This window comes from Clarias gariepinus, chromosome 2, assembly GCF_024256425.1.
Source record: "Clarias gariepinus isolate MV-2021 ecotype Netherlands chromosome 2, CGAR_prim_01v2, whole genome shotgun sequence".
Taxonomy (NCBI): Eukaryota; Metazoa; Chordata; class Actinopteri; order Siluriformes; family Clariidae; genus Clarias; species Clarias gariepinus.
In genome coordinates this window covers 43,955,180-43,970,547 of record NC_071101.1, presented here as the reverse complement: position 1 = coordinate 43,970,547, position 15,368 = coordinate 43,955,180, and the positions used below count along the sequence as shown (strand labels likewise).

General features: G+C 37.3%; 2 protein-coding genes across 2 annotated transcripts in view; one reads left to right on the top strand and one right to left on the bottom strand.

Annotated features, from left to right (window-relative positions):
- LOC128543559 (cell adhesion molecule DSCAM-like) overlaps positions 1–15,368 on the top strand; it is a 235,707-nt gene that overhangs the window by 170,992 nt on the left and 49,347 nt on the right. The gene's annotated exons all lie outside the window — the stretch shown is intronic.
- LOC128543500 (uncharacterized) lies at positions 9,588–14,619 on the bottom strand. Its single transcript, XM_053513946.1, has 3 exons — positions 14,240–14,619; positions 12,020–12,118; positions 9,588–11,733 (listed from the first exon to the last, which is right to left on the bottom strand). Exons 1-3 carry the CDS (start codon positions 14,600–14,602, stop codon positions 9,604–9,606), a joined length of 2,592 nt encoding a protein of 863 aa, XP_053369921.1. The 5' UTR covers positions 14,603–14,619; the 3' UTR covers positions 9,588–9,603.

Here is a 15,368-nt window from a genome sequence, read left to right as displayed (position 1 = left end):
AGTATTCCTTTTGGTTAAAGTGGAACAAGTCAACACCGACTTTCGCCCATGCTCTGTCTGAAATGTCACAACAGATGATTGGCTCTTCGGTGTTACTCCGTCTGAAAGTATTACAGATAGCACATTTCAACACGACATCCTCAATTTGCTTTGCCATGCCGGGCCTAAACATCACATCTCTTGCCCTCTCTTTGCATTTGACAATACCAAGATGTGACTCATGAATTCTTTGAAGCATGTCTGCTTTCAAGCTTTGTGAAACTACAATTCTCCAATTCTTGAAGAGTAATCCATCAGAACAGGTAAGTTCCTCTCTGTAAGTCCAGTACTTTCTTATGTCTGTTGGAACTTCTCTTATGTCATCAGGCCACCCTGACTGAACTACATTTACGACTTGTTGCAGCTCTACATCTTGTATTGTTGCTGTTCTGAATTTTTCTTTCTTTTCCTTGGAGATTGGCAAACACACTGACAGTGTATGAACTTGTACCTCATCTTCCAGTAGTGGTTCCACTTGTTCTTTTAAGTACGCTCGACTCAGGGTATCTGCTATGTACAATTCCTTTCCAGGCTTGTAACTGACCCGTATATCATTCAGCTGTAATCTCATCAGCATTCTTTGCAGTCTCGGAGGAGCTTTTTGGAGAGATTTTTTGAAAACGGTCTCCAAGGGCTTATGATCCGTCTCCACTTGTACTGTTTTTCCATAGACATACTGATGGAACTTCTCACAGCCATAGACAATTGCTAATAGTTCTTTTTCTATTTGGGCATATCTTTTCTGACACTCAGTAAGAGACCTTGAGCCGAATGCTACCGGATGTCCTTCTTGCAGTAACACTGCTCCAAGACTTTCAGCGCTTGCGTCCACCGGCAGCATTATCTCTTTGTTGACATCAAAATACTTTAACACTGGAGTGTTACTCACAAGTGACTTCAGTCTTTCAAAGCTCTTCTGTTGTTCTGACCCCCAATGCCATGCTACATCTCCTTCCAGCAGTTTCCTCAATGGCGCACTTATGTCTTACATGTTTGGAATGAACTTGGACAGATATTGAAGCAGTCCTAGGAACCTCATCAGTGCAGCTTTGTCCTGTGGCTCTGGCATGTTCTGTATTGCTCTGACTTTTCCGTTGTCTGGCTTCAATCCTTCTGCCGTTAGAATGTGTCCTACATAGCTGACTTCAGTCATCCTGATCTTGCACTTGGTTTTGTTCAATTTTAGATTAATGTCTCTGATTCTGTCTAACAGCTTTCTTAGTCTTTTGTCGTGTTGTTCCATGTCTTCACCCCACACCAGAATATCATCCACTATGTTCACGACTCCCTCTAAGCCTTCCAGTCTTTGTGCAATGCACTTTTAAAATAAGGATTCTGGAGCTGACACAATGCCAAATGGAAGTCTCAAAACCGGTATCTTCCAAAGGGAGTGTTGAATGTACATAGTTTAGAGCTCACATCATCCAACTGTACTTGCCAAAGTCCATGATTGGCATCAAGTACTGAAAATACTTTAGCATTTGGCATCTCCGCTACAATTTCTTTAATTGTACGCAACGGATAATGTTCTCTCTTGATGGCTTTGTTAAGATCTTGTGGATTGATGCAGATCCTGAGTTTCTCTGGCTTCAATAGTGTAACCATACTATTGACCCAATCAGTAGGCTCGGTTTGCTTCACAATAACTCCAAGATCTTCCATTTGTTTCAGTTCCAGTTTGGCTTTCTCTTTTGGAGCTATGGGTACTTTTTGTGGTGCATGAATGACTGGAGCAACATCTGGGTTTAGCTGTATGTGATGCAGTCCTGGTACACATCCTAAACCAGTAAACACGTCATGATATTCACTCAGAATGTCAGTTTGATTTTTGTTGTCTACCTTGTACACTCTTTTAATCAATTCAAGTTTTGAGCATGCTTCTCTTCTCAGAATTGCTGGTAAATCTTCTTCTACAATTTCTAAAAACTTCTAAAATTCCAGATCAAACTCAGTGTCTTTGTATCCACATAAAGCCATACTTTACCCTTTGTCTCCATCGTGTGGCCAGAATATGTAACTAAAGTGCAGTTTGACTTCTTTAAAGTTGTTGTCTTGTTAGAAGTTTTCTCAAAATCTTTAAATGACAACATGTTGCACTCTGCTCCTGTATCTAGCTTAAAAGTAAGTAGACTATTGTTTATGCTGAATTCTTGTGTCCATTTCTTGGTTTCACTTTCCATTGTAGAGACTGTATACATTTGTGGAAGCCATTTGCTAGCATTTCCCTCACTTTGTTCAATTTCAATGGTACCAATAAATAATTCAGCATCTTCTTGTTTTATTTCATGTACTTTTTTCTCAAATCTTGTTTGTTTGTCCTTTTTCTGTGGAGTTTTGCACATGCGGATAAAATGATTTTTCCTCGAGCACTCATTACAAATTTTCCCATAAGCCGGACACTTCCTTGGCTCATGTACATACCCACATCTTGTGCACTCATCTTTCTCTTTCCTTGTGTGCTTGATAATTACTTGTCTGGCCGACTTTGTCTTTGTGATTTTGTTCACTGCAACTTCTGCTTCTTCATGCAGCACTTTCAAGTGGCTTTGTGTTATTTCGTTTGCACGACAAATATCCACAGCCTTTGCTAAGTTCAGATCTGTTTCTCTGAGAAGTCTAGCTCTCACAGTATCATTGTTAACACCACAGGCAATGCGATCTTTAATCAAGTCATCATTTAATCTTCTAAACTCACAATCTTTTGCCTTATTTTTTAAGTCAATCACGTATGCATCGATAGTTTCGTTCGGTCCCTGTGCTCTCGTGAAAAACATATGCCTCAGGTATGTAATATTCTTTCTAGGCTTACAGTATTCTCTAAACTTCTCTTTGAGCACTTTAAAATCATCCACATCATCATCAAAGTCCATGGTATTAAATACCTTTATGGCCTTATCTCCCGCCAGGTGAAGAAATGTTGCACATTTTACCTTGTCACTCTTTTCTGCAATGCCAGTTGCAATGAGATACAGATCAAACTTTTGAATCCATGTTCGCCAGTTTTCCTTCAAAATTCTAACTGTTAGGAGGTGTCTTCTGACACCATGTGATGTTTTGTGGATAACTTTTAGTACAAAGACACACGGAGACCAGGTTGCATGCTACTCACTTTTACTCTCTTATTCTATACCCCATTTACCGGGTATACCAGCATATCTTAACAAGGAGAGCACCACCTTCAGGTAAGGAATAATAATACAACTCTCATACATCACACAGCTGGCATTATCGATCACATAACGGAAGCGTTGGAAATAAAGTTTTATATACGTACAGCGACCGAGTTTTTAGCATTTTAATCGACATACAGCAGTCTAACAATGAGCTATATATAAAAAAAATTATTTTTAAAATTGGTTTATACTAAAAATTCAATAAAAAAGGAGATGCTATAATATTTATTTATAATGATATTAAAAATAAATAAAATATGCTATATTTATGCAACTTTTTTTCATTTTTATACATAATTTAAATTTCCTTTCAAAACTTTCTTTTGATTTTGTACAGCTTCTTTGAGACAATGAACATTTTAAAAGCACTATACAAATAAAATTGAATTGACTTATGCGGTTGATGGTGCCAGCTGATTAGAGAAGAAACAATTAGAAGTAGTGTGTGGAAGTCTGTCATTGTCTAGTTTGGTGGAAATTTTGTAACACTAGACAAAGGTGATCACGTGTACAGGAGCGAGTCAAGCGCACAGCAGAAGGATGTTGCGTGCATGCAGGGAAAACATGTTGAGCACGCAGATCATGATGATCATAACAACAAAGTGCATTTCATTATATCATAAAAATGCAAATGCTGATTGACATCTGTTTAAGTTTAAATTTTATGGTCATTTAGTTTCATTTATTTAAATTAATAAATCTACTATAAATTTAAAAAAACACGCAGGGGAGACAATGCACATGCAGACTGTTGAGCGTGTTGAGCGTCCAGGGAAGACCGATCAAATGCAGATGCATGATTCGCAAAAATCTAGATTATCCACAACCCATTCTCACTTTCCACGTCACCATGACATACATAAATACAGTCCATCCACACGTACAGTAAAGGCATTTCAAAATGACCAAGATAAGAAAATGGAAAAAGACGTATTAATTTCACCACAAACAAGTTGATGAAAATGAATGGCTGATCCAGTCAGTTTATTTAGTCAAGTTCAAATCAGCACGCATACGCTTTGACTAAAACTGTGCTACTGGAATGTAGAAATTTACATTTTAAAAATGTTTTCATTATTTATTTAAGGAAATTATGATTATCATAACAGCATACTGCATTTCATTTTTATCATTAGAATGCAAAAACACCAGCGCTGCTGACTGACATGATTGAAATTTATAGTCATTTAGTTTCATTTATTTCAGTTAATGAATCTACTAAAAAAAAAACAAAAAAAAAAAAACACAAAGTATAAGATGACACAAAACCCTTTTGTGGATTTTCTTATTACACATAATATAATCTAAATTCTCACTGTGTTAATGTTAAGAAATGACTATATTTAATTTAAATTCTAAATTTGTACTGTAATTTTAGTACTGTAATTATGCATTTGTTTAATTACAATGTTTGGCTTGAATTTATATGCTACATCATGTGCAGCTGTCGATGAGCTCCAGCTCGTTAATGCTTGAGAGAATAAACTTGAAGGCCTGACGCCTCAGTCTATGGTTATAGCGCCACTTAGCAGTGGATAGCCGGCAAACAAAAACCCTAATGCCGCTGCCGGGTGCCGCAACGATAGAAGTGCAATTCTGGTTGAGTAACATCTGTAGATCTGCCAAGCTAGCAGTCTTGTCAACCTTGGAAACAAATCTATGGTGTAAATCCAACATTCTAGAAGAGTCCTGTTTTTATGTTAAACAATATTAATAAATACAGATTGCAAGTTAGTAAATGATCTTGTTAACAGACATGCAAAAAGTCTACAGTTCATAAATACAGAGTGCTCAGAAAGAATTATCATCCATAGAAGTGAGAAAGATCAAGGGTTAATCCAGATTGTACATTGTTATTTTAACCTAAAACAAAGTCAAAATACCCAGAATAATACAGAGGCAAATTCAAGATTCATAAAAAAATAACAATAATAGCTGGACTGTGACAAAAATGGATTTTTTCTTGGTACTGTTGAGTTTAATAAAAGTTGTGTTTCATCCAGGTTTTGATTCCAATCCAGGAATTGGTTCTCGAGCTCAGAACAATTGCATGCTCACAGACAAAAATCAACTGGTCCCAGGACCAAGTGTGCTTGGAAACGGTTCCCTGACCCCAGTGAGAAAATGCCCTTGAATGGCCTATAATGGCCTCCAAGAAGTCCAAATCTCACTCGCAAGGGAGGAAGTGCACATGACAAACCTCACACTGGAGGACTTGGAGCCACAGATTCAGGAGGTTCTCAGCAATATTCCAAATAACTTCAGAAAACTGTACATTCTATCCCTGGCCATTCAAAGAAATTGGTTGATGCCACTGGTGCATAAATTAAATCTAAATTGAATAGTTTGCTTTCATTTTCCTGTTTCAATACATTTGTTTTCAAAACATTAGAAATAAGGACTTTATTACCAATTTTCGTCTAGTTACTTTTCACCCACCCTTTAAGATACTTCCAGCAAGATCCAATCCAGAGAGCAGGGAGAGTGCTTGAAAAGAATGTGGAAGAGGTACAGTAAGGATGAAAGGAAACAGCCAGAGAAAAAGTGGTATAGACAATGAGTGAGTGAGGGAGCAAGTTCTCATGTATGGGAAGTGGCACAGATGTATGGGTTGAGTGAAATGAAAACAGTCAAATGAAGTTATGAGGAAATAAAAAATGCTAATAAATATTTAGCTTTAGTATTTAGATTACGAACAATTAACAAATGAAGAAATAAAATGAAAAAGATAAAAAAAGAGATAAAAAATATAAATGCTGGGTTGCCATACAGATAACTTATTATCACTTTATATCTTTTTATCATTTACACAATGATTTTTGTCCTATTATTTTTCCCCACAGACTCAAATGAGAGGTGTAAACCACCAAATCCGATGAATCCAGCACAGGACAGGAAAGACCTTCTGAAATGTATGTTTAAAGTGCACACGCACACACACATGCACACACAAACACACACACATACACACACACACACACACACACAAAGTATTTTAATAATAATAAAAAAAACTTTAACACTTAGAAATTGTTTAATTCTCTCTTTCTCTCTCTCTGAGTGCATGTTGGGAGTGAGTGGGCGAAACGCATTTGAGTGTGAGTTTGAGCATGGTTCAGTATTCTTTCTTAAATGTTAATTTATTTACTTTTTCTTACCTTTTTGATAAAAGAAAAGAACTTTGCAAATGAAATTAACATTATGCAGGTAGTTCACCAAACCTTTGTGAGTCAGAGGATTCGGCCTGAAGTGTGTGTTTGCTGGAGAGTCCACAGCTCCAAAACTTTTGATACCCTAACTCGCCAGCACTGGATTAGAATTGTGTGGAGGACTGCAGTCTATCAGCAGGGGAATGGGTTGGGCATGGGCATGTACTAGCCATGTCTAGGTTGAACAGCCAGGTGGTACTCTTTAGAAGCACCATGGAAAAGGCGACAGAGCTGGTGGTAAACGGCATAGACATGTCAGTCTAATTAAAGTGTACTTCCTCTGTCACCACCATAAAAAAGTGACCCTGTCTTATGCCCCCTCCCAACCTTCATCAAAGATGAAACCCTAGCGAGAGAACTCTCTCACCATAGAAAACATTCCTTTTTTTATCCATGATAAAAAACTTAATCTGCAGCAAATCTAACCTGTTAAAACACGTGATGTCATTTAGAAGATTCACCTATACTCCTGAACAATAACACCATGAAACTACAGTGCACCCTAACCTTTAAAATCAATGGGTTTGATTATGTTAAACACTGAACCCTAAATTGGTTTGGATGTGTAAAGACAGGACACCTGGTATGTGCTTGTCTGGGTGAGTCGGTGAGGGAGAACAGGAAAAAGAGAAACCAGAACAAACAACCAGCGAGAACACCAAATCGGAAAAAGACACTGAGGGGGTAAGCACACCATCTAATGAAAATGCCTTCTGCACTGAGAGTGGGAAGACTGGAATACGCAAGTCTACACACCCACAACAAATATGCAGAAAAATGGTGTGTATCATGAATTCTCCTGTTACTGCATTACAGTATACACGGTGCAGTCACAACCCGACCAACACACCATAACCGTAGAGACTGATCTCACGGACTCAGTGTGCAACACACAGGAAAGTGTCTTGAGTGACATAGACTCACTGATTGAAGGTGATAACTGGAATGTGTTAATGGAAACCAAACAAGCTTTGTTCAAAACACCAGCAAAAAGGAAAACAGACATTTAGCAAAAAATCAAGCAAAAAAGGGGGGAAAATCAGAAAGCTACCTTGAAATGGAAAGCCTTCAGGAAACCTTGAATCTTTACACAGTGAGAGAATGGCAAAAAAAGAAAAAAAAAGGTTGGCTGGAAAGGAAAAGAGTACAATGCAGAGGAACTAATTTTTTAAGGATCTGAAAACAACAAAAAAATGAAAAAAAGTTAATATATTGGACTATTTCACAGATATAGTTGGTAGCAAAAAGACTACTGGTGGCAATATGGCAATCAATGAGCAAAATCAAGTAACCAAAAATTTACAGAGCAAAACAAGTCGTAAGCATGCTAAACTCTGTGTTAAATAATGAGGAAAATGATTAGCTTTAGACCTTTTGTTCCTGTACGATTAACTGATTTTGCACTGGTGTGTAAAATCTTTTGCTTAATTATGGGGGATATTTGTGCTGCCTCCCTAAACATCAGTGGTGCAAAAGATAGCAAAAAAGAGAGTACTGTACTTTTCAAAATGTTAAAAAAAATATATACTTGTATATTGTACTTCTTTTACAAGAAACACACAAGAGACAATAAAAATGCAACAGATTGGGGATATGATTGGAATGGAACACCTGTGGTAATTTACCTCATCTTCACTAGTGAAGAAGTGGCAGTTCTATCCTTTTAAAGTTTTACCCCGATAACCTTTAAAGTAGAAGACATTATTAAAGGTAGAGCACATTTTGAAACGTACACTTTCATCTTCATATGTATATATGCAAAAACTTTACTGTACCTGTAGAGTGACAAGCTGTGCAAGATTTTAGAAACCTGTAATTCTGATGATTTTTTTTATTTGTGGGTGGAGATTTTAACTGCACCACTGCAGACATAGACCATAATCACAAAGAACCTCATATGCCTCCCGTAGATGACTTTTAGAAATAATAAAAAAACATCAGCTGTGCGACATGTGGAGATTTCTCCATGAGTCTGACAAACAATACACTTGGACTCCTACTAATGATAACACTATTTCCCTTACACAGCTAGGTTTTATGGTTTTAAACACCAACTAAGCATTATTAAGATAGGTCACATCAACTCTGTCAGTTTCTCTGATCACAGCTTGATCTTATGCAAGGCCTTTTATTACAATGGTGTTTTAATACATTTTTATTAGAAAACTAAGGTTTTAGAGACAATTAAACTTAAAAAAAAGTTTTTAAAAAATTACTTTAAAAAAAGATTTTTAAAAAACTGCAGCAATGGTAGGATTTTGGTAAAATCCAAATGAAAGAGTTTCATCAACAGCATACTCTCAATGTCACAAAAATTTTTAAATCAGTCAATAAGTAAGATCTCCAATCACCATTTGACATTTAGAATTGAAGACCTGTGTCATTGCTTTGTGGTGACATCAAGCTGCTATTAAAAGTCCTTGCGCTGAGGTTGAGAAATTTTTAAGTAAGTCATACACACTGACCAAACATACTGCATTTCTGCCAGATCCATACTCAATAATATCTTCCTAATTTAAGATATTTATCACATTTCTAAACTATTGTATATGGGCTAAATATAAGTCTAATTTCCCTTGATCAAGAAAAAGCATTTGATCGGGTAGAGCACAAATATTTGTATATAATATGACATTGAGAGTGTGCTGCAAGGTGGCTTGAGTTCCCCTTTTAAAATACACACTGCAAATGATCTGGCACTTGCCATGATTTAAAATCTGACTTTCAGACATGATAGATAATTTGCCTTGTTTTAAAAATTACTTACTTGCTTTTAATACTTGATTTTATATCATAATCTTAAACTGAGCATGAGTATATCATTTTGTCTCTATTAGTCCAGAATCCTAAATTGGATAGAATAGCTCTTAAAATAAGCTAAATTAGTTATTTCACCAGACGTCTTACAAAATAAAACTTCTTTTAAGATTCTGTGTCAAACTCAGTTTGCTTGATTTAAGAACTGCACATAAGGCATCTGTTGAAAACATATTTTATTCAACTTAGTGTACAGATTTCAAATTTGTCCACACAATATGAAAGATAAAACATTTGTGAACCGCAACTCATATCATTTGACAGTTGTTAAATGTAGCATGCCAGCATTATTGTGGCACAACAGAAACAGAATATTTGTTTATGGAAAATTTAAATGTTTGTCACCAGAGCTGATGTAAGCTATATTAGGGTGCATCCCTAATATGATTTCTCTGGGCAATAATATCACAAAGACTGTATTTTATGGGCACAAACACACTTTCCTTGAAACTAATAGAAAAGTATGAAGTATAATCAATGAGCTCATGTACTAATTCTGTAGCTTGGGCAAGAATGGGCACAGCTACTTCATATGCCAAAAAGTCTTGATTTAAATGTAAAGTTTCATAGCGCTGGAACTCAAAAGCAATGAAAGAGGAATTTATCAAAAAGATATCCTTTATCAGTCCAAACACTGGGAAAGTGCCATCCACATCTATAATAATCAAGGACTTCCCACTAATGTACTTATTGCCATTAAGAACATACCATTTCACTGACACAATGGATTGCGTGAACTCTATTCCCAAAAATTCTTTGACTTTTTTCTTAACATATTCAGTATTTGTAACAGCTGATACAGGCCCTGATTCACTTTCATTTGCAAAAATTGGATGTTCAGTAGCTATTTCATTCTGACACCATTCAAGTAACTGATTGTGGTTTGCTAGTGATTTACAAACATTTTTAAAATTTAACTTGGAAGCCCACTGCTTAAAATAGCGGTGCTTTGCCTCAAAGCGAATGCACATACTCCTTATTAAAGGACCAAGGGATATAATTTGACTAGGAAGATGTAACATATAATGTTGCTTGGGTATTACATTGGCTTCAGGGAAAAGTTGTTTGAACTGATGCAGATGTTGTTCAACCATACGTCGGAGTTTCAATACAGTTTCAAAAGAAATAATGGGAGCAAGAACTATCTGAACTATCTCAATTAACTTAAGAATAAATTTAACATACTCATTGTCCACTGCATTTAAAAGAAATGGTAGTATTTTTAAAAGAATTAACATCTGCCCACAAGACTGTTTTAATTTGTTGTCGTTAGCTGCTAGGGTGGCGACACTAATAGGACATGGTTTATCCCGTATTTCGAGAGGTGAGTAAGGAAAATTTTGAATGGCTGAATTAAACTCATCTAATTCTATCTGTCCTAATAGAATAAGGTGTTTTAATACAAACTTAACTTCCATTGGTGCAACACCTTCAAAAATAACATGCATTATGTCCTGTGGAGTTTGTTTGATCAGGTCAAATGCAGGAAAATCAACTAGTCTGCTTCTTCTATTGATTCCATAAGTAGTTTTGAGTGCTGCTTTCAAATATTCTGTGCTTGCTTTATCTATTTCAAGACACTGCCTAATGTGTTTTGCCAAAGTTTTTTCCACAAAACTCCCCTCCTCAAAAATACATTGCATATCTTCAAATGTGCATTCACAGTGTCTACATTTGCTATGAGCAAAACCAACTCCTACTTTAAAGCCAGCAACCTCATGTTGGGCAAGTGTGTCTCCACATACAGCTATCACAGCACCAAACAACTCAGTTTCACCAGCTGATGTTTCAATCCTTACACCATTGTAAAGCAATGTTAAATCTTGAAGAATTCTTTTCAGTACAACATCAACACCCCACTGAGAAATGTCATTTGCTTTAGCAATAGCAAGAAGTCGTACTGCAGCCAACTTTGATCTAAATTTAGGATCAATATTACCCAAAGTATAATAAAACATGACCAATTTATTTGCAGAAGCATGGGACCCTAAGGGGTTACAAATTTCAATTTCATCCGTGTACAGTATTATTTGCAATGCATTAGGCCTTTGAGAAAATAATGGGTGAGATGTAAAGAGGGACCCATCAGTAAAATTGTAAAAGTATCCCTCTCTGCTTCTCTGTGGTGCAGTATTCAACATGGTGAAGATTCTCACATTAGTCAATAATTGCTTTAGACTTTCAATTAGAGGTACATAGTAAAAACTTTTATTCCTTATGGACATGACCCTTGAAAGACCTTGCTTTACCCAGCAAATCTTCTGGGATACTACTACTTCCTCTGGGTTGACTACTTCCCGAGTGGCCGTATGTTGTCCATATGCAATGGTGGAGAAAGGATCCACGAACGTATCAAATGTAGCCAAAACATCATCTTGAAAGTGAGTGGTGAGGTCAGGATGCTCTTCAAACACCTTTCTCATTCTCTCCTTCACCGTATCCAGAAGAACAACTTGATATTGTTGCACTCCTGAGATTATATGGTTGACCATTCTCTGTAAAAATAGTTAAAACTAAAGTAAATTCTTCTACCATGAACAAGTAAGATATGTGTCTGTAGTGTGGGGCCAGGGGTAGCTCAGTGGTTAAGGCCTTGGACTACGGTTCGGAAGATCCCAGGTTCAAACCCCACAACCACAAAGTTGCCACTGCTGGGCCCTTGAGCAAGGCCCTTAACCCTTAACTGCTCAGATGTATAATAAGATAAAAATGTAAGTCGCTCTGGATAAGAGAGTCTGCCAAATGTAAATGTAGTGTATTTTCCAATTAAAACAAATATACCTGTGACAAGTGGCACTGTTCCTGGACACTGATGGCAAAAGCCGCCGCAGATCTGGCAATATCAGGTCTGGTTGTGGATGTTACAGGAACAGCTTCTTCCTTTAGCGCATAATAAAAAAAATTATATTCCTATTGGCAATTATACCTATTTGGACTCACTTTTATTGACTCACAAAATTAAAAACGCTCTGCCTCCGAGTGGCGCAGTGGTAAAACGCTCGCCCCATCATCAAAGATCACTGGTTCGATCCCCGGGTGATGCTGTAACCTCTCACAGCCGGAGGCCTAGCTGATTGGCCAAGCTCACTCAGGGGGGAGGGATAAAAGGTACTTAGTGCTCTCGAGGCGGCTCACAGTGCCTAATACCCCTATCTCACCTACAGCATGCAGCTTGACTTACGGTGAGAGGCGATGTTAGGCACCGTGAGCTGCCGCGATTGTCCGAGACGTTCCTTTAACGTTTCGCGTTTAATTAAACATGTTTAATTTTTCACACGAAAAGATGGAAACGTAATCACAGCGCAAAAACTCGCTCTGAATCATGATGAACCTTACTTACGGCCACAGTGCGAGACCGCGCAGGTGAGATAGGGGTATAACACCGCATCTCACAGCGAGTCAAACCGCATAGGTGATATAGGGGTATACAGCATTATAATCACTTAGAAAAATGAAAAGATGCGGGGTTTGAAACTCCTATGTTCATTTTCTCATTTAACTAAATCAAATTTCATCATAAAATAAAACGTGTCAAAAGAAAAGTCCATCCAGTCATGAATGATGGTTAATGATCAATGAAACATATTTTAAACAAAAAGCAGTGAGCAGCTGGACATCAGGACGTAGAGCGTAAGTACGACGCGTTGGCCTGGCAAGTGCAGGTCCGAGCAGGTCAAGAAGCTCCATAATCTGTTGCTTTGAAAGGCGAAACTTTTTTTTAAATATCCACCTTAGGCAAAATATGAAAAGGGCTGAAGTTTTCCCTAAAGGAAAAATAGACATGAACCACACGGCTCCGCGCACGGTGTCGTCTTCAGTTTAGCACAACAACACGCTGTATCGCTGCCAAATAGTTTGCCACCTGTTCAATATTAAAAGTGATTGGCAATTTTAATGCATTAGTCACATTATGAAATAGGCTAATTAAAAGTCACTTTACTAGTTCTGATATTAAATAAAATAAAATTCATAAACAGGTCTAAAGTATATTCAATCATTAATATGACTTTGATAACGTGCCATAATGTGCTTCCATACACCGCTGATTTATAAAGACTGCTGCTCACTAGCGTCTTGAGCTGAAACTACGTTAAGAGTGAATTAAGGTTGGTCCAGACCAACCTTACGAACGTGTGACTTAGCTAAGAGATACTTAGCGTAAGAACGTTTCGGGAAATCCGTCATAACGTTAAGAGAGAGGTTAAGGTACAACTTAAGAACTACTTAGTGATAAGAAGCTTTCGAGAAACCGGGCCCTGTTTAGTATTTAAAAAGACAAAAATAGTTTTTGCAAGACAAATTAAATTCAAGTTTAAGCATAAACCTAACTCCAAGCACCTGGCAAAAACGATATGTTTTTACTAAGTAAATAAGCAAGTTACTTAAGCTGGTGTAATTAGGGTTGGCCAATATGAACAAAAATCCATATCCTGGTATATTTTTATTTAATGATAAAAGGTATATATTCCTGTATTTTCTTGTACAAAATGCTTCAGGTTCAATTCAAAGTGAAAGGCATATCTGGTTGACGACATTACAGGCGGTCATCTGAATTTATAACTGAGACTGAAAAATTTATAAGTTTTTCATGTTTTCAAACAATGACTGAGGTAAAATTAATCTATTTATTTTATCTATGATGTAAACAAAAAAAAATAAAGTGCCTGCTATGGGGTCGTTTGAAGACAAACTGTTTTTACGTGTTCTATATAATGTCTGACTTGACCATATGTCTGTGGTCAGACTGAAATGTTTGACATTAGCGAGTTGGACACTAAGAACTGACAGTGTCTGTCCTGTAAACTACTACTGATGCAGTGTTTTTACCAGCTTTTTAAAACCATCTTTGCAGTGTTTGTATTGCTGTGGGGGTCGTGTCTTTAGTTATATGGTATCTTACTGTGCTTGCTATCTAGCTTCTCTTTTTATAGTAGAATAAGTAAAAGTCATACAACCTCAAATAAAATTAAAATTGTTTTATTTAATTAGTTTAACACTTACGGTGACAGGACTGCCAGTAAGCTGAGGCTGCTGCGTTTCAGGCAAAGATGCACCAGTCAATATTTCCACAGTGCTGGTTGTTGCAGGAGTGGTACAGTTGGCAAAGACCGAAACACCAAAAACTTCCGAGCCTAAAGAGCGTGATGTAGATGTCGTCCTCCATCCTCTTGATGGGCATCCATTTGTCAAATACAGAGGGTGCGTCCGTTTAATGTGGCGAAAGAACGAGTTAAAAACTCTGAAATCCTGTTCACATCCATCTATTCCACAATAAACCCAAAAATCCTGACTTCGACCATGAACTGCATTTATGTGGCTAAGGAGGACCTTCAGAGTTAAAGCAACAAAGACGAAACATATCATACATCTCCAAACCGCCATTGTGAATCGCCTTCTTCTTCTTCTTGTCGTCTACATTGCGTGACCGTGAGGGATCATGGGAAAGGCAGGTGAGTGTTTTTTAAATACTATATTTATATTAAGTAATTTAAAATGAGGCTATTAAATTAGTTTTTAGGCAATCACTTTTTATTTTATTATAGCTTTTTCAAAACAAGAATATATTTTTAATATATATTTTCTGCGTCTGCGCAGTGTCATTTATGTCGACCTTGATGACCTCATTTGCCGGCGACAAGAAAAAGTTATTTCCTGCTCTGGTACCGAAGAGATTTTATGAGAACATAGCAAACAGTTGAAGGTTAGTAACTTTAAGTTTATTTATAATTTACGTTTTTGAAAACAACTATTTTAGGACCACGATACTATTAAGAAAGTTGCATTTTGTGATGGCTAGCTAACGTGCTACCTTGTTATACCCCTATCTCACCTATGCGGTTTGACTCACGGTGAGATGCGATGTTGGGCACCGTGAGCTGCCGCGGTTTCCCGCCGACGTTCCGCGAAGTTCTACATGGTCCGCAAGCTTCCGATAGGGCCGCCAAAAATGTTTAATTTTTCATGCGGAAAGATTGAAACGTACTCGCAGCGCCAAAAACTCGCGGTGAATCTATTTACTGTACTTATGGCCACTGCGCGGAGGTGAGGTGAGGTGAGGTGAGATAGGGGTATTAGCAACTAGCATGGTCAACTGGCAGGTCAACGCTTGCTAGCTTACTCCAGCTCCGTT